This window comes from Corvus brachyrhynchos, unplaced genomic scaffold (assembly GCF_000691975.1).
Source record: "Corvus brachyrhynchos isolate BGI_N302 unplaced genomic scaffold, ASM69197v1 scaffold130, whole genome shotgun sequence".
Lineage (NCBI taxonomy): Eukaryota > Metazoa > Chordata > Aves > Passeriformes > Corvidae > Corvus > Corvus brachyrhynchos.
In genome coordinates this window covers 746068-765693 of record NW_008236193.1, presented here as the reverse complement: position 1 = coordinate 765693, position 19626 = coordinate 746068, and the positions used below count along the sequence as shown (strand labels likewise).

At 57.8% G+C, this 19626-nt stretch overlaps 1 protein-coding gene across 6 annotated transcripts in view; it reads right to left on the bottom strand.

The window, feature by feature from the left end:
- The window catches only part of TCF3 (transcription factor 3), a 75204-nt gene that overhangs the window by 24943 nt on the left and 30635 nt on the right, over window positions 1-19626 (bottom strand). For 5 of the 6 annotated variants that reach the window (XM_017739291.1, XM_017739305.1, XM_017739327.1 and 2 more), the window contains exons 3-4: window positions 10061-10134; window positions 8920-9016 (exon numbers count right to left, since the gene is read on the bottom strand). In XM_017739291.1, coding sequence (XP_017594780.1) covers window positions 8920-9016; window positions 10061-10134 — 171 coding nt within the window. The remainder of the gene's footprint in view (window positions 1-8919; window positions 9017-10060; window positions 10135-19626) is intronic. The other variant, XM_017739300.1, reaches the window with a different exon arrangement.

Below are 19626 nucleotides of genomic sequence, written 5' to 3'. Positions count from 1 at the left end.
CAAAACCCTCCACGCAGACAGCGGAGACCCGGCCAGCTGCACTTGGCAGAGGCAGGGCCGGAGCAGACCAAGGGCCAGGACGAGTGACCAGACTGTGGGAGCGCTTTGAGACAACAGGAAATGCAATCCCAGCGCACGAGAGCTGAGCTCTGCCCCACACCGGGCACGGGGCACCTTCCTCCCCTCTCCTGCGGGAGATTCGACTTCCCAAAACCTGCGGGTTCCTCACAGCCGGGGCATCGCTGCCCGCTGGGATCGGTGTGGGAACAGCCCCGTGCCAGCAGTGCCCATGTGCCCCTGGGAACTTTAGAGAATCCCAGAGTGATTTGGGGAGAAGGGACCTTAAAGCCCATCCAGTGCCACCCCTGCCATGGGCAGGGACACCTTCCACTGTCCCAGGCTGCTCCAAGCCCCAATGTCCAGCCTGGCCTTGGGCACTGCCAGGGATCCAGGGGCAGCCCCAGCTGCTCTGGGCACCCTGTGCCAGGGCCTCACCACCCTCCCAGGGAACAATTCCTTCCCAAGATCCCATCCAGCCCTGCCCTCTGGCACTGGGAAGCCATTCCCCCTTGTCCTGGCACTCAGCATCAACAAGGGCTTCTCTCACACCCACCTCACCCTGCACACATGCAGCTGAAAATAAAGTTTTGAAGGGCCAAAAAAAAGGAGCCCAGCCCCCTGGTGGGATGTTCCCTCTCCAAAACATCCTGGCACTCTCCTGCCTCATGGTCACTGCCCTGGGCACAGCATGGCCTCAGCCAGCAGCACCCAGGGGTGCCAGGACAGCAAAGGACACAGGGCTGGGAGGAAGGGAATGGTTCTGTGCTGTGCCCAGAGCAGCTGCAGGCACAACAGTGTCCTTTGGGATTCTCTCCATCCCCGTAAAGCAAAGCCAGACACTCTTCCAGTGGGGAACAGGCACTCCAGCAGCCCCCACCCCCAAACCCTTCCCGAAAAGGGGATCACAGATCACATCCTGCCTCCGGTCTGGCTTAGTGAGCAAAATTGGGAGGGGCGGGATTTTGCCAATCTGCTTAGCCTAAAGCCAGCCCTGAGGCCACTAAGATGCAGGTTAATGCACTGGGGCGACACAGGGGCTGGCAGGACCCTCCCCACACCACTAAGAGGTTTTGGGGAGCAGATGAAGAGGGGAGGGGAAACAAAATGCCTCAAACCAGACCCCTTGAAGCACAGGGCCAAGGGATCAGAGAATGCCTGAGTGCTTTGGGTTGGAAGGGGCATTAAAGCCCATCCAGTTCCACCCCTGCCATGGGCAGGGACACCTCCCACTGTCCCAGGCTGCTCCAAGCCCCAATGTCCAGCCTGGCCTGGGACACTGCCAGGGATCCAGGGGCAGCCCCAGCTGCTCTGGGCACCCTGTGCCAGATGGGGAGAGAGAGGACGCTGCTCATTTTGAAACCTTACCATGGAGGCCTTGAACTCAACCCAAATATTTTAGAGTGGATTCCCCCCCGTACAACCCCCAAGCCCCAGAGCCTCACTCCTGATGGGAAGGTCCTGGCACGGTGCAGCCTCCCCCTCCCTCACCTCCAGCAACAGCCGGAGGCTCTGGGCGCTGCTGCCATTTCCTTTCAGAGGCTTAAACGTTAAGTAAACAAAGGTCAAAATGTCAGGGGATGGATCTCCTAAATGACCTAATTTCTAAAAGAGCTTAAGAGCTCGATCTGCCGCAGCAGCACCGGCCACGGGCACAAAGGACTCAGCAGGTTGTGGCATCAGGCAGCTCCTGATTGCTCCTAAAGCACAGGAGAGGCAGGGTAATGCCACGGGGGTTTGGCTGGACAGCAGCAGCCAGGTCTCCCGTCTGATAGCACACTGCTGCTTCCACGTGTGACTGGCGTGGGGAATCATGGAATCCCAGGATGGTTTGGGTTTGAAGGGACCCTAAAGCTCATCCAGTTCCAGCCCTGCCATGGGCAGGGACACCTTCCACCATCCCAGGGTGCTCCAAACCCCGTCCAGCAGCCTCTGACATCACCTGAGAACTTGGGCTGAACCAGGGGGCCCCCAGATGTTTGTGGAAGGGTGAAGGGACACTGGGCAATCCCCAACCATGCGATGTTTAACAGGGCAAGTGCTGGACCCTGCCCTGGGATGGGGCAGCCCTGGATGCAGGGACAGACTGGGAATCAGAGGCTGGAGAGCAGCGCCGTGGGAAGGGACCTGGGGGTCCTGGTCGGTCCAAGTTGGATCTGAGTCCCCGGTGTGTCCTGCAGCCCAAGAGGGCCACCGTGTCCTGGGGGCACCAGGCCAGGGAGGGATTGTCCCGCTCTGCTCTGCACTGGGGCAGCCTCACCTCCAGTGCTGGGGGCACTCTGGGCACCACAAGATCAGAAGGGTCCAAAGCTGTTGGAGAGTGTCCAAAGGAGGGACACGGAGCTGGGGAAGGGTCTGAGGAGCGGCTGAGGGCACTTGGCTCGTTCAGCTGCAGCAGAGGAGACTGAGGGGAGGCTCCTGGGGGCTGCAGCTCCTCCCGAGGGGAGGCGGAGGGGCAGGGGCTGAGCTCTGCTCTGGGACAGGGACAGGAGCCCAGGGAACGGCTGGAGCTGGGTCAGGGCTGGGCATGGAGCTCATGGACAGCGCTCTCAGGGATGCCCAGGCTGGGGTTGTTGGGGTGTCTGTGCAGGGCCAGGGGCTGCACTGATGATCCCGAGGGTCCCTTCCACCTCAGGATTTTCCAGGATTCTCTGAACCCAGTGCCAGCTCTGCTCCAAACCCACAACCTTCCCTGGATGTCTCTCATTTCTCACTCAGCATCTGCTGCACCCTTGGGTCTGCGGGTGCCCCATGGGATGGGGGACACTGGGAAAGAGAGAGCAGCCCTGGCCAGCCCCAGCTCCTGCACCCTCCATCATCACATAACAAGGGAAAAACGCAGTAAAAACTCAGAAGAAGAAATTTTACATTCAATTGTCTATGAAAACAAGGCAGAAGAAAGAATGGCAAACTTTTCTGGATTGGAATGTACCTAAGCCTGCTGAGATTCAAAAGGTGCACAAGGAAAGGCTGAACCTGCCAGCAGAAGGAGCTGTTTCTGTGGGCAGGGAGATGGCACAGGTGGCAAACCCAGATCCCCCCGTCACCCCCTGGCAGCCACAGCCCAGGGCACCAACCAGGAAAGGTGGCAAAGCCCCAGGAAGGAGGCAAGGACCAGGGTGGGAAAAAACCACCAGGAATCTCCCCAAATGCCATCTTGCCCCCAAGAGAATTACTGAAATCCTGCAGATGGGCATGGAGGGATCTTGTGGGAGGAGGAGGAGAAGATAGTGGGAATAAATCCCTTGGAGAGGAAGGGGGTTTCCTTTGGAAAGGACGTGAAGCACAGCAGAGGCACCTCGAGTCAGTGCCCCCAGACACTGGCTGAGAGCAATTCAGCATTTCCAGCTCTTTCTGGCATCCCCCTCCCTGCCCTTCCCCCTGCCAGCTCCTTCTCCTGCCCCTCACCTGGCTGCCTCCAGCCCTGCCTAAGAAGCCCTTTCCAGCCTCTCTCCTCTCCCAGCATGTTCCCTCTTGCAGGATCTGGCTGTGTGGGGCTCTGGGAAGCCTCCCCCAGGCCCTGCCTTCACCCAGGGCTTTTCCAGAGAAACCCCCCACGCTGTGTGTGCGACTCCTCCCAACAGCACAGCTGCCCTGAACTCGGGGGGAACGAGGTGGAAAAATAAAAACTGCTCTTCCCAGAGATTCCCACCAGCTCTGGCAGTGTCAGGGGTTGGCTTTGGCACCCTGGATCATGGCAGCATCTCGCCTCCACCGCAGCAAACTGCTTTTAAATAAACTCATGGCTTTGCCATTTCTCTCACAGACCACAGAGTCAAGGAACAGCCCGAGCTGGAAGGGATCCACAGGGATCATCGAAGTCCAACTCCTGGCCTTGCACTTGACAGCCCGAGAAAAAGTATTAAAATGCTGCCTGCAAGTTTTTCCAGCACCCACTGGCAAAACCAGTGCCCCCACACCATCCCAGCCCCAGCACAGCCACCACCCACCGTGCACCTCCCCCAGCCCCACATTGCTAATTCCATTAGAATTCCATTAGAATTCCAGCCTAGGGGAAAAGGGGAGGCAAAACACAGCCAGGGATTAAAAACGGGGAGGAAAAAAAGAAGTTAAAAAACCAGGAGCAGCAACAAGCCCCTGATTAAACCCATTGTCCAGGAAGACCCCAATCTACAGGCGCTGACAATACCCACCCGATTAGGAACGCTGCTCTGAAAGGCAGCTAATTACTGAAATAATTACTAGAAAGAAATCTGTTATGGCTTATCAGTTTCCTCGCTGTTTAACCACCCCCCTCCCTGCCTGTCCCTACTGAAGATGAATGGTAAAATGTGAAATTGGTGACTCCAAACAGACAGAAAAGCCCTCCTCACCCTGCTGACCCTCTGGGATGAGCCGGTTTGTCACCGCGCTGTGTCCCAGCACCACCCCAGGACAGCCAGGGATGCTCCTGTCACCTCTCCCCACCCCAGGCTGGGAAGATCAGAACTCCCCAGGACATTCCCTGTTCTCCAGGAGTAGCACCAAAGGCTCAAAGCTGGAAAACTCAAGAGGAGGGAGCGATGGAGGGCTCAGACATTGGTTCTGCACCTGCTCACCTGGTTCAAAGACCCCCCCCAGCAGCCGGGGATGCTTCTCATTCAGAGCACTGATGGTGTTTGCATCCAGGGGTTTACAATCATGGAATCCTGGAGTATCCTGAGCTGGAAGGGACCCTCAGGGATCATTGATCCAACCCCTGGCCCTGCACAGACACCCCAACAACCCCAGCCTGGGCATCCCTGAGAGCGCTGTCCAAACGCTTTCCCTGAGCTCCATGCCCAGCCCTGACCCAGCTCCAGCCGTTCCCTGGGCTCCTGTCCCTGTCCCAGAGCAGAGCTCAGCCCCTGCCCCTCCGCCTCCCCTCGGGAGGAGCTGCAGCCCCCAGGAGCCTCCCCTCAGTCTCCTCTGCTGCAGCTGAACGAGCCAAGTGCCCTCAGCTGCTCCTCAGACCCTTCCCCAGCTCCGTGTCCCTCCTTTGGACACTTTCTAATTTATTTTCTTCTTCTTTTGACAAATTTATGTTATTCCATCCAGTGCAACACAGCCCAGAGCTCCCTGCCCAGTCAGTCCTGCAGAGAGCTCTGGTTTTCCCCATCACCTTGAGGAGCTGAAGCTGTGGCAGAGGGAAGTGACTGAAGATTCCCCTCATGCTGCCCCCTTAATGAGAGCAGGGAGGGCATCCCCCACAGCCCTGGGGGAGCCCTGGGTGGGGGGAGCACCCCCCAGGTGCTGTGCCAGTGCAGCCCCTCTGGGCTCCGTGCTGACGGTGCCTCCCAAAGCCAAGCTTTGCTCATCCAAAGAACATCCGTGAGCCCAAACTCAACTGCTGAACAGAAATCAGTGCTTTTCCCTTCAAACTGCTTTTGGATGAGGTGTGCACCCTGAGAGCCACAAGGTCACCACCCCAAGACTGGGCTGGATTGGGGTGAGGAGCAGTGACCATCCCTCTGGCTGCTGTTCCTGCTCTGGGGCCACTGCAGGGAACAACAGGGACTAAAATCAGAGCTTTGTACTCGCCCAGCTCCACCCCAGGGGCTGCGCAGCCCCCTCCTCACTGCCCCTGGGACGGGGACCCTGGGCAGGGGAGGAGGGCTCAGGCTGGGGTGACACCAAAGGGCCCAACCAGGACAGGAGCAGGAGACAGGGATGCAGCTTGGAGGGGCTTTCAGGGATGTGCTGGCAGTGTCCTGCTCCCCCCAAACTCAGAGCTTTCCTTCTCTCCTGGGCCAGGCAAATCCCTCCAGCCCTGCCTTTCCCACGGAGTTTGCTGCTCATGGAGTTTGCGGCAGCAGCTCCCAGCGCAGGGACACGCTGGGCAGAGATCTGGATGGATACATTTCACTGCTCCCTTATCCAGAGGGCCACTCCACCCTGCAGCTTCCCAGCCTCTCTCCTTGCTCCCTGCTCCTGCCAGACCCCTCGGAGTGGTGACAGGGCTCGTGCAGGAGGGGGAGCACTGGCTGCACCCGGGATCCCCCTGGGGATCTCCAGAGCCCCAAAATGCCACCAGCCTGCAGGGACAGGGGAAGGCTCCGCCCTGGAAGGGATGTGACCCCTGCTTCAAAGCTCAGGCTGGCAGGAGCTCCTCAGCCCACCAAAGGCTGGTCAGAGCACAGCCTCCTTTTCCATGTGGAAAATTGAGGCAAAAAATCACCATTTGCTCTGTTTCTCCACCAAGTGCTGCCAGCCTGCGGTGTCCCTCTGCTGTGGGAAGGTGCCCGCTGTCCCTAAAGCCCATCCTCAGAGGATGGGGGGCTGCAGCCTGGCCCTGGGACATGCACAGACTCCAGGAACGCAGAATCCAGAGGATGGGGGTCCCAGGAGGAGCCATCACCACCCTGACTGCTCAGAGCCTCAGTGCAGGAAGCCAACGCTGACTTTGGGGGGCCCTTTCAGCTCAGCCTCCCCCTCTCCTGGCCCAACCCACCACTGCCACCACAGAGCATCCACGCTGCTCCCAAAATGGTTCTTCCCGCAGGTCCTGATCCTCTTTGAAGAAACAGAGGTCGAACGGGAAAGAGATGAAAATGCTGAGAAGGGCTTAGATGTCTCAGACACCTTTCATTCATCAGCTACCACAACATGTTCATCCTCATCTGCTCCCTCCACCTCCTCAAATTTTAAAATTCCCTGGTTCCACTCAACCGCCCCATTAACATGAACTTCCCGCCCTGAGGGGCACCTTGCTGGCAGCCAGGGCCTGGCACCAAGGGGACACATTTCCCAAACTCTCCCTTCCCTCCCATTTTTCTTCTGCTTTTACAGAAGCATTATTCCATTTTCACGCCCTTTCCCTTTGCATTTTGCCACTCTCAAAGTCTTCAGAAGCAGCTTGGAAAAGAGGAAGAGAAAATCCCACCCCTGCTCTTCCCCCGTGTCCTTCCTTTCAGCACATGAGCAAAGAGGAAGGGTTAGATGGGATCTTGGGAAGGAATTGTTCCCTGGGAGGGTGGGCAGGCCCTGGCACAGGGTGCCCAGAGCAGCTGGGGCTGCCCCTGGATCCCTGGCAGTGCCCAAGGCCAGGCTGGACATTGGGGCTGGGAGCAGCCTGGGACAGTGGGAGGTGTCCCTGCCCATGGCAGGGGTGGCACTGGATGGGCTTTGAGGTCCCTTCCCACCCAAACCACTCCAGGATTCTTTGATTCTACAATGAAAACTGATTTATGTATTTTGGAACCTGCTCCCAGAATCGATGCTTTCTACTTAAACCACGTTCAATTTTAGGAACAAAAGGGTCTTGGAAATGTGAGGAACCCTTTTCCCCCCCTGGCTGTTCCCTGTTTCAGTGGTGGAGCTCCTGGTGCTGCCCCTGACCCCCCTGGGGAGACGCAGCCTCTTGAGCCTGGGGCCAGAGTGTGGCCACTGTCCTGCGGGCCACGGGGCCACCGCTCACCCTCAGCTCCAGAGCCACTGGGAATCGCCCACGGGGGCTCCACGTGCCGGGGACTGGCCGGGCCTGCAGGGAGAGCTGCGGTGGCTGCCAGGGACCGGGAGCCCTGGCTTTGAGAGGGAGCCAAAGGCTCTTCCCTGCACACATCAAAGGGGAAACCTCCGTGCTCCTCCCCAGGCAGCTCCTTCTCAGCTGGAAACTCTCAAGGCTGCCTTGGCTCCAGGACTGGGCTGGGCTGGGCTGGGCCCCCCCATGCACATCCCCTCCAAACCCCGCTGGGCTGCAGCAGGGCTCCCCTGTCCCACCCAAAACCTTCTCCGTGCTCCACTGACATCCTCCTGGGGCAGAGAAGGACGATCCTCCCTTGCAGAGGGACAGGGGGAGCTGCTCAGAAAGGCTCCTCCCCTGCACAGGATCCCCACGGGACACCCAAGCACTGTCCCCAACAGCACAAGGGGTGAAAGGGGGGAGCAGAGCTCACAGCGAGCCCTGAGCCAGGCCAGGAGGGGCCAACGTGTGGCTGCTCCTGTCCCAGCACAACCCTGCTCTGCTCTTCCCCTTTGCCACCAGCTCTACAGGGGGGATTTTGTGCTGGGGGGATTTTCTGTTTCAAACACGATTCCCTCTTCTTTCCCCTCCCTTCTGACCACGAGCGAGCCCTGCCCCGGCCCCGCTCCTCCCGCGTGGGCTGGAGCGCTTTAACCACCCCTTCGTGGGCAAAGGTGGGGAGGACTAACCCCAATTCCTGACCTAATGCCATTAGAGCTCTCTAAGCCCTCCAGGAGGGATATTTTCTGCTCTTATCTCTCCTCCCACCCCCGGGCTGGCAGAGGCATCTGGGTGAATGGTCACACGCATCCGGTCACGCAGGATCACCGTCCCCAGGCAGTCCCTGTGAGCTCCTCAGGCTGCCTGCCTGGAGCTGGGCATGGAGGAGCCAGGCAAGGCTGCTGGAGCCTGGCAGGATATGGGAAGAGGCCCCTCCAAACGCTACTGCAGCAAAGGGAGCATCCCCAGAGCTCTGGGACACGGCCAGCAGCCCCTCGCAGGTCACAGTCACCCAGCGGGTCTGGTTGGAAGTGACCACAGTGGGGTCAGCTGGTGCCATCTCCCCACTCAAGCAGGGTCATGCCAAGTCCTTAATAAACCCTTAACAATGAGCATCTCTCCCCCCCTGATTCCCAGCTCCCAGGAGCACACTCAGCCCATCCTGGCAGGCATCAAATCCCTACTACTGCCTCGAGGTGCCACCATAAAGCAGGGGAATAACCACACACACAAAACAGCTGGCACAGCTGGCACTGATGGAACCCTCTGGACACCACCCCCCTGGACCACAGCTTGGAGAACACCTGGAGCAGCTCCAGCACAGGGAACAGCAACGCTGTCCCAACGCTCCCCCCAGCACGGGCCAGCCGGTGGCACGAGTCCCCTGCCCCGGGGAGCTGGCAGGCAGCTCTGGCACTCACCCACGAGTCCAGCTCCCAGGAACGGTGACGAGGAGATGCTGTTATGGGATGGCAGGTCCCGGTGCTCGCCGTAGTGGGGGCCTTCGCCATAGCTCTGCTGGGACAACAGGGGACAGTCACAGGGAGCGTGGGGATGCTGAGCCCAGTCCCGAAACACGAGGCTGCCAGGGCCAGCCTCTCCCAGGAAGGGGCAAAGCCAAAGGCTCCTTGTAAAAAAGGCATGGGAAGGATTTTATCCTCATGCTGAGGGAGAGCTGGACAGTGCAGTGGCTGTGGTGTTGGGAGGGGACATGGCAGGAGGGGACTTGGCACCATGTCCTGGCAGCTCTTGGGCAGCACCCACCAGGCAAGAGCCAGGCAGCCCCTCCCTGAACCAAGGGGGTGAAGGGGTGAGGAGAAGGCTGGATAAATATAAATGTGTATTTTTAGATATATTTATATAAATATATAAATTCTAAATATACAAATGAGAGTTGACACCACAGCCCCAGCTCTGCCGCTGACCGGAGGGGAGGGAAAGGTGCCATTGCAAAAACAAATCACACAAACCCATTAAAACAAAAATAACCCCATTTCCATGAAGTTCATGGCGTTTCTCTCTTCCCATACTCAGGCCCCAGTCATGAGGTGTTGCAGCCTCAACTCCTTCCCTGCAAAACCCTTCCCAAGTTCTCCATCCCCACCAAGGGCTGGACAGGGTGACGGATTGCAGGGATTCCCTCCTCAGGTTCCCAAAGTCTTGGGAGGAAGGTGCCCAGGAAGCTTTGCCATCAGATGAGATCCCTCAACCCACTCAGATCCCTCAACCCACCCACCCGTGTCTCCTCTGGCGACCTGTCCCACCCCCTGAGCCCCCTCTTCCCACGCCAACACTGGGTGCAGGGAGGGAGATGCCTGAGCAGCCACAGGAGCCCATCCTAGTGCAGGTCTGGGAGAGGTTTTTGGAGGAGGAACCTCAAGGAGACCTCAAGGCAGCAAAGCCTGGGGAGATGGGGATGGAGGAAACCCTACAGACTTCCCAGGATGCACGTCCAAAATGGGGCAAGGAAAGCTGTTGCAGGGTTAGGCCCAACGCTCTGAAAGGCCCAGGAAAGCCCCCGCTTGCTTTGGTTGGAGCTGGGTGTTTGTGCTTTGTCCTTACCCTTCCTTGGTCAAACGTGGAGCTGTTTTGATCTCCCGTTCCCCAGGAACCTGATCCCGGCCTTTCATCCAAGCCTACCGAAAAACAGGAAGAACAAAGGTTACTCTTTGCTTTATCAGCAAAGCCTCAAAGGTGTTCTCGTAAAATTAACTCTTCCTTCTACAAACAAAACAATATTTTCATTAATAAACCACTTCCACTTGGCGTGACTGAGCCTCCCCTCTGCCTCCTCACCTTCCCACTCCCGCTGGGAGTTACTCCACAAACTTCAAAGCAAATCCCACCACAGGCTGGAAATGGTTCAAAACGTGGGACAGTGGGAAGAGGAGAAACAAGTATTTTAACTCCTTTACTCCAGAGAGCACCCACGAACCTCCCTCACCCATGGTGAAAGGGACTAAACTATGAACCAAAACCACATCGCATCCATTTGGATGCTCCAGCAGGACTTGAAGTTTGCCCATGGTGCTGCAAGATCACAACCAAACTCTGTTCAGCACTGCACCTGAGCACAGAGTGCCCAGAGGCGAAATCCTCAGGTGGGAAGTGCTGGGGGTCCAACGCTCCAGAGCCACCTGTCCAGGGGTGCTCCTGCAGCCCCCCGAGGTCCCCCTGAGGAGGTGGGGCCAGCACAGCACGCTCCCAGCCTTGCCAGCTTTAGCCCTCCCAAGAATATCCTCAGCAAAAAGGGATCCAGCCCAAACCGGCAGAGGAGCGGGCAGAAGGGTCTGTGATGTTTCTGCACAGGCTGTGGTGGGAAATCGGCTCCTTTCATCCCCTGCCAAGGCCACGCAGGCAGCAGCTCCTGGGCTGCACAAGGCACCCGAGGAGCCAGGGAATCCTGGAATGGTTTGGGCTGGAAGGGACCTTACTCAGCTCATTCCATCCCTGCCATGGGCAGGGACACCTCCCACTGTCCCAGGCTGCTCCAAGCCCCAATGTCCAGCCTGGCCTTGGGCACTGCCAGGGATCCAGGGGCAGCCCCAGCTGCTCTGGGCACCCTGGGCCAGGGCCTCACCACCCTCCCAGGGAACAATTCCTGCCCAAGATCCCATCCAGCCCTGCCCTCTGGCACTGGGAAGCCATTCCCTGGCTCCTGGCCCTCCATGCCTTGTCCCCAGTCCCTCTGCAGCTCTCCTGGAGCCCCTTCAGTGGGATGGGAATGTCCAGCATGACACAAAACCCCGGGATGCTGCATCAGCGCAGCTCCCACAGTTCCAGCTGATCCCACAACCCCACAGAAGGAACCTTCCCTGGTAAACAGCCTCGACCCGACTCAGCTGCAGGATCTCCGACTGTGCTGCTCCATCTCCTGCTCCAGGGGCTGAGCAGGGGCTGGTGAGCAGCAGTTGGTGCTCAAAGGGGGTAAATCCAGGGATTTGAGAGGGGCTGAGCAGGGTGGGGGTCCATCATCTCTGGAGGTGCTGCACAAACCCTGTGAGCTCTGCTGAGCTGGACAGGGAGAAATCCCAGATGTGCAGAAGGCCGAGGGTGAGGATGGCACCAGCCATGGACACTTCCCAACCCATGGACACCCCCAGCCCCACACCAGGGGCCACAGCGGCCAGGGAGTGACACCAGAACCTCCCCGTGGCAGCACCAGGGCCCTGTGGCTCTCTGGGGACCCATCCTGTGCTGGTTCTCCCAGCGGGGATGGCACTTCCAGGTGCCCCAGGATGCCCTTTCGGGAGCAGGGAGCGGAGTGGCAGCAAGGACACGGGGGCAGGGGGCCAGGGCTCACTCCCATTTCGCTTGGCAAGGCTGATTATTATGGCAAACATGCCTCGGATTTGTCTCCTCCGCTCCCCTCACTGTTCATTTAACCAGAAACTTCTTTCAAATTACATCCTTCTATTTCTGTGCCTTTGTGTTAATCATTTCCCCAGAGAATTGGTGTTTAATTGCTGTCTAATTTGCATAATTATGCATATTAATCTCCACACCTAATGAATATTCATAATTCTCATTTAGATTTTGTTTTCTAATCAAAAATTTCCAATGTGATTACTGTGCAGAGCAGGGATAAGCCTCTAATAATACCTTGGATACTAGGGAGAATTACTGCCAATTCTCCCACCTCCTACTTCCTAGAATAAACTTTTGCTTTGCTAATGTGTTTTTCCAAAGCAATTCATCTGCAATCCCTGCGAAGCCCGGCGAGGCAGGAGGCAGAAACGCTCCTTTGAGTCATTTTGCTGTCATGGGTGCTTTTAAAGCTCCCCAAGGGTCGGGGAGAAGACACGAGCAGGATCAGCAGCCTTGGACATCCTTGGACAAGTGGTCCCTTCGGGCTGGAAGGACAAGGACTGCAGCACCACAGTCCCCAGGAGGAGCCCCAGGAGCCTCAGGGGCAGAGGGGAAGCCAAGGTGTGGGGGTCCCGACCCTCACACCCACCCTGCCCCACGCAGGATGGGCTTTGGGGGGCCTGGGCCACCCTGGCTCACCCTGAGCTCTCACAGAGCCCTTGGTCCTGCCACCACCCCAGCCACAGCAGAGCAGCATTCCCAGGCCAGGATATGCCCGGAGAGGATGCTCAGTGGGCTCTGCAGGGAGCTGGGGTGCCTGGAAGTCCAGGGAAACTCTCCTCAGGTTGTTGAGTCTCCCTCCCTCGAACGTCCCTGCAGATCTGCTCCTGAGTTATGCCAGAACAGTCTGGCCACAACCCTGTGCCCTGTGCTCTGGGATGCCCCTGCTTGAGCAGGGAGGTGGGGCCACATGAGCCACTGTGGTCCTTCCAACCTGACCCATTCTGGGACTCTGTGCCAAAATTCCTGAGAAATAAAAGTAAAACCTTGCCCCGTCTCCCTGAGGAAGGAGGGAGAGGAGACAGCGAGTGGCACGGGCAGCAAAGGCTGAGGGACACACATGCCCTGGACAAGGACAAACCCCTGGCATGAGCTGCTGCACCCTGTGGTGCCACCAGCATGGCAGAGACCTTGGAGAGGGCCCAAACCCCTGAGAGCTCCAACAGCGGCTGCCGAGGATGAGCCACTCGTCCAGAGCATGTCCAGGTCCCAGACCCCCTCCTTGGCCCCTTTGGGACCCCAAGGGGGGTCACAGCAAACCAACCCTTTCTTTTTCAAGAAGGAATTGTTCCCTGGGAGGGTGGGCAGGCCCTGGCACAGGGTGCCCAGAGCAGCTGGGGCTGCCCCTGGATCCCTGGCAGTGCCCAAGGCCAGGCTGGACATTGGGGCTGGGAGCAGCCTGGGACAGTGGGAGGTGTCCCTGCCCATGGCAGGGGGTGGAATGAGATGGGCTTTAAGGTCCCTCCAACCCAAACCAGTCTGGGCTTCTGGGATTCTGTAACCCCTGGGGAAACCCAAAAGGTCTCCTGTACCTCCAGGTAGCTCCTGTGGCTGCCAAGGTGAAGTGAGGTTCCATTCTCCCACCAAAGCAGGAAAGAGCACCCCAAGGCTCTGGAAGCACCTCTGAAGGTGCCCATGCCAGCTCTGTCCGATGTCTCCGGGAAAATAAAGCCTTGCACCTTCCCCAAGCTGCAGCCACTGGCTTGAAAGGCACCAGCAAAAAATCTCCCTATTTTCAGCCTGCAGGTGTTTTAGGAACTCAGGGATTTCTGGGATGAAGCCAGGAAAAAGCAGACTGCCCTCTTTCAATGTCTGGCATCTGTCCTACATTCCCTGCCAGCCCACTCCTCCCTCCCTTCGTATTCCTAAGGAGCTACAATTTGGCAGCCAATGCCCTCGGCCAACCCTGCAAAACCCCAACGTTTGGCCGAGGGCAGGTGTGCCAGGAGAAGCTCCCATCAGCAGGATTTGCTCCACTCAAGGCACAAACCCCAGCCATGGCATCACCCCATGCACGGTCACACACCCCAGCTCTGTGAGCACGGAGCAGCCAGGCTGGACATGAGAGGAGGGAGAGGAAGGGCAAGGGGAGGACCAGAGGGAAGCTGGGGTGGGAAGGACACAGCTCAGCAGCCCTGGGGCTCATCCAAGGGCAACCCAGCAGCTGTGGAGGTGAGCCAGGTGCCCAGGGAAGGGTCAGAGGCACCTTGGGGCACCTGGGAATGCGTTTCCTGCCTCTGGGCATCGCCCAGGAGCTGCCCCAGGTGAGATGGAGATCCCAGGGGAATCCTCTGCACCCCAACTGCGCTATCCTTGTGCACAGACCTGCCCTAAAACACCCACAGTGCTGGCAAAAAGACCATAAAGCCAAGGAACTGAGGGGAGGTCGTGTCCAAAGAGCCACGGAGCTGCTACAGGGCTGGAGCCCCTCTGCTCTGGAGCCAGGCTGGGAGAGCTGCGGGTGCTCACCTGGAGAGGAGAAGGCTCCAGGGAGAGCTCCGAGCCCCTTGCAGGGCCTAAAGGGGCTCCAGGAGAGCTGCAGAGGGACTGGGGACAAGGCATGGAGGGCCAGGAGCCAGGGAATGGCTTCCCAGTGCCAGAGGGCAGGGCTGGATGGGATCTTGGGCAGGAATTGTTCCCTGGGAGGGTGGGCAGGCCCTGGCACAGGGTGCCCAGAGCAGCTGGGGCTGCCCCTGGATCCCTGGCAGTGCCCAAGGCCAGGCTGGACATTGGGGCTTGGAGCAGCCTGGGACAGTGGGAGGTGTCCCTGCCCATGGCAGGGGTGGCACTGGATGGGCTTTGAGGTCTCTCCCAACCCAAACCTCTCTGGGATTTTGTGATTCTGTGATTGAGAACTCCCATGGCACTGGGCTGAATTCTGTCTGCACGAACAGAACAGTGCTCGGCTCTGCCACCCTTCCAGTGCTCCCACCGTGAGCTCTGCGAGTTTCGGAGACGCCCGCGTGCCCACGCTGCTGGCAGGAGCCAACTTGATTTTAAAATAACCCCATTTCCCAACTCCCCAAGTTAAGGCACACTTTCCAATTGAGAAAAGACAAAAATAGGAACTACCTCCTCTCGCCATTAATACAGTTATTAAACCGCGTACAGATTAATTGTGCATTTTAATAACCCTGAGCATGAATATTCATAACACATTTCTTGCTCATGTTCTAATTAAAACATACTAATAGAATAAGATGTAGCTGTCAGACAGTCATTTTTTTTTCCCTCATGGTTTTCCTGCCGCAGCCAAGAAGAGCTGATAGACATGAGCTGTCCTAAGCTTCAGCAGGGATAAAAATAATTTAACCACATTTCGGCTCAGAAAAGCCATCCTTGGTGCAGTACTGAACCCTAGAAAGGGCTCTGGACAAGTGTCCAGTGACACAGAGCAATGAGAGCCAACCCCATCCAGGAGGAACGGAACCACTTTGGACACACAACTCCAACAAAAAACACGGGCAGAGAGTGATAGGAAAGGAAAAGGGAACTGCTTTACCTAAAGGAGGACAGATTTAATTCAGGTATTAGGAAGGAATTGTTCCCTGGGAGGGTGGGCAGGCCCTGGCACAGGGTGCCCAGAGCAGCTGGGGCTGCCCCTGGATCCCTGGCAGTGCCCAAGGCCAGGCTGGACATTGGGGCTTGGAGCAGCCTGGGACAGTGGGAGGCGTCCCTGCCCATGGCAGGGGTGGCACTGGATGGGCTTTGAGGTCCCTCCAAGCCAAATCACTCTGGGATTCTGTGTAAAGGCATTAAAGGGGGGCAGGGTTTTGTGATCCATCCCACACCCCACATCCCTCCTGCTCAGCTCCCAGCCTGTGCCTCCAGCTGCCACCCACGGGAGCTGGAAATGCCACACCAAGAGAGGCTGCCCTGGTTTCAACAGCCAGAGCCCCCAAACCCAGCTGGGCACAGGTGCTGGTCCTGGAGCCCTGAGCTCTGAACAGCCTGAGGACAGCACCGGGATACGGTGTGGGAGGGAACGTGGCTCTGGAGGCAGCTCTGAGCACAGCCAAGGGCCCCAGGGCACATGGCCTTTGTGTGAACGGGCCGAGGCTGGGAGCTGGGCTCGAGGCTGGGAGCTGGGCTCGGTGCTCCCTGTGTGTCCTTCCCAACTCAGGACATCCCAGGAGCTGTGAAAGGTCTTTTAAAACAAGCTCAGTCCCTGACAGCTGCTTTGCTCAAAGCCAAGCTCAAGGGGTGTGCAGCCATCTCTCCGGATCCAGAGGACATGCAGGGATGGAGAACGGGATGTTTTACTCCTGAGCCCTCTCAGACACCATTTGTAAAGCAAATACAGAGTTTTTGCTCTTAAATCCTGTTCCAAGGGGTACCCTGAGGAGAGCGTGCGCTGCTGGAAAGCTGCAGCCCCAAATCACGGATTGGTTGGGGTTGGGAGGGACCTCAAAGCCCATCCAGTGCCACCCCTGCCATGGGCAGGGACACCTCCCACTGTCCCAGGCTGCTCCCAGCCCCAATGTCCAGCCTGGCCTTGGGCACTGCCAGGGATCCAGGGGCAGCCCCAGCTGCTCTGGGCACCCTGTGCCAGGGCCTGCCCACCCTCACAGGGAGGAATTGCTGGAATTTCTTCTTATGACTCAAAATGTCCCAAAGGCACCCCATTTTCACTGTCAGGAGGAGGAGGAGGAGGCAGCCAGGGACCCTCACAGCAGCCCCGGGGGTGACACTGGGGGACACTGCTGGGGTTTCTGTGCTGCTGGAGCTGTGACTGAGCTGGGCTGAGCCTCTCCCTCCCTCCAGCCTCCACAATCTGCCCTCCCTAATCTGATTCCCAGCAAAACGACTGGGCCAAGCTTTATTATTTTAAATTTTATTAAAAATATTTAGGCCAAATCCCTCCTGTGTCTGGAGGAGGTCTGGAAGCAGCTGTAGCTGCCACGAAGGTACATCCTCCATCCTCAAGAGAGACCACACAGTGCCCGTGGTGGGGATTTGAGGGCCAGGAGGGAAATTCCAGCTCTGCAGCCACAGCAGCGCCCGAGGGTTGGAGCAGGAGAAGGATGTGGCAGCAGCTGGAAGTAAAAACCCCACAGCCAGCAGCTTTTCAAGCTCATGGAATATTTAGGTCCATGGAATGGTTTGGGTTGGAAGGAGCCTTAAAGATCATCTAGTTCCAAGCCCCTTGCCATGGTTATTCAAGCCAGAGAAGTCCTGCTCCCCACCTGCCTCCCTCGGGGGTGGGATGGCTCGAGCCACCACAGGCAGGGCCACCGGTGGCCCCGTGCTTTGACTGGAAGCAGAGGTGACAGAAGGCTGCTCGATAAACACTTCCAAATTAAGCGGCTTTGTGTGCTAATCGCTCTGGTGATCAGCCCCACAGCAAAATCTCTGCTAAAAGGGATTGGAAATCAATAAAATTAGTCGACCAGTAATTAGCTTTAGTCCCAGGCAAACCAGCAAAGTTGTTTTTCCTGACAAGAGTTGGCTCCACTCTGTGAGGAACGACCCAGCTGGGCACCCCCTGGGAAAGGCCCTGAGGTGCTGGCACAGGCCCTTCGAGGGAAAAGGGGGTGCTGGAAGCAGCTCCCAGAATTCCTGTTTATTTACCAGCCCCATCCACCCCCAAATAGGAAAAAACAGCTGTGAGTGGATGGCAGCCGGGAGCTGTTTACAGGACGTCGATTGTGGACGGGACCATACAATTCCTTCACTTCCTTTTCCCGGCGCACGACAAAACAATTAAAATAAAAATAAGGCAGGGAGGGGGGGTGAAAAACCCACCCTGAACACCTGGAGGGCAGCACGAGGTCCCTGGCACTGCCACCCTGCAGGGCTCTGCTCATGGGGCAGGTCAGGGGAGGTTTTGTCCCCTTCACTGCCTTGAAATTTGAGGTTGGACCAAAACTGACTGGTTGGGACCGTGAGGCTCAGCTGTTCTGCTGCCCTGGCAGTGCCCAAGGCCAGGCTGGACGGGGCTTGGAGCAACCTGGGACAGTGGAAGGTGTCCCTGCCCATGGCAGCGGGGGGAATGTGCTGCCACTTCCTGACCTGTCCAGGGGCATCAAGCGGACCAGGTGGTATTTCCCTCTGGGACAGGGACCCAGGGAACGGCTGGAGCTGGGTCAGGGCTGGGCATGGAGCTCAGGGAAAGGTTCTTCCCCCCGAGGCTGCTGGGCACTGCCCAGGCTCCCCAGGGAATGGGCCCGGCCCCGAGGCTGCCAGAGCTGCAGGAGCGTTTGGACAGCGCTCTCAGGGATGCCCAGGCTGGGGTTGTTGGGGTGTCTGTGCAGGGCCAGGGGCTGCACTGGTGATCCACAGGGGTCCCTTCCAGCTCAGGATATTCCAGGATTCCACAAACAGATGCTGTGGACCAGGACAGCCCAGTGACACCATCCCCAAAGGGGACACACAACAGCACCCATGTTAAACCCACAGATCCCCGCATGATTTCTGGGCAGATTCTGCCCCTTTATCTTTGTGATAATGAATGAACCCAGAACCCAAAGCCAGGACACCCCCCCACACCCCCCTGATTCAGGGAAGCACCTGCTGCTGCTGCCCCCTCCCCAAATGTGCACTCAGGGATAATTTTTGACTTCAAAAAGCTGATGCCACCACTTTGGTGATTGTTAATTCCTCTGCTCAGCATCTGCTCGGCATCTCCTGCACTATATTCCAGTTCAGCAGTTTCTGCACACACACAGATGGGTTTTAGGAAATGTTTGGGGCTGGGGGAAAATGGGAGAGAACCAGGGAAGGAGTGGGGAAAAATGATCCATCCCCCACTGGCTTTCCATGAGGGATAACTGTGGGGGGAAATTAAAGCTACACCAAAACCAAACCAAGCCAGAAAGAGGAGAAAGAGCCAAAGAAGTACTTCAGTAACTCCTGGTCTTCTGGAAGATGCTCTGATATCACTGGAACTGCTCTTGGAGGACAGGGCAGGCTCCAAGGCAGCCCCCGGGCTGGTTTTGGAGGTGCTGGTGTGGTACCCCACAAACAGAATCCTGAAATGTCCTGAGTTGGAAGGGACCCACAAGGATCACTGAGTCCAGCTCCTGTCCCTGCACAGGACACCACAGCAATCCCACCCGGTGCATAAACAATAATAATTATATGCAACAATAAATGTACAAAGCAGGGATGAGGAAGTTTTGGAAAAAGCAACAAAACCCAAGCAGCAAATTCAGCCATCCCTCACTTCAGACACGAATCGCATTTGCAGATGTAGAGGAAGGTCCCCACTGCATTCTAGGGAGTGTTTTTATGGTAATCAAAATAAAAGCTTGCCTTTATTTTAAGTCATCATTAAGGAAATTAATCACTTGGGCCAGCCCAAGCCTCATCAAGGCCTTGCAAAACAACTGCACAGGCTGCCCATGGTGGTACCGGGGCACAGCCACCACCCCCCGTGCCCAGAGCATGGCCAAGGATCCGACCCAGGGTGCCAATGTTCACACCAGCAGTGAATTGTTGGGCTGTGCCCCTCCTGGAGGATGGGATGGAGGGATGGATGGGAGCAGCCCTGGGGAGAAGGACTTGAGGGTGTTGGTGGTGAGAGGCTCAGCCTGCCCCGGCCATGGGCACTGACCCCAGAAACCCCCCCTGTGCTGGGCTGAGCCCCAGCGTGGGCAGCAGGGGAGGGGGGATTCTGCCCCTCTGCCCCGCTCAGCTGAGACCCCACCTGCAGAGCTGCCCCAGCCCTGGGGAACAACATCAGGAGCACGGGGAGCTGCTGGAGCCACTCCAGAGGAGGCCACGGAGATGCCCCAAGGGGTGGAGCCCCTCTGCTCTGG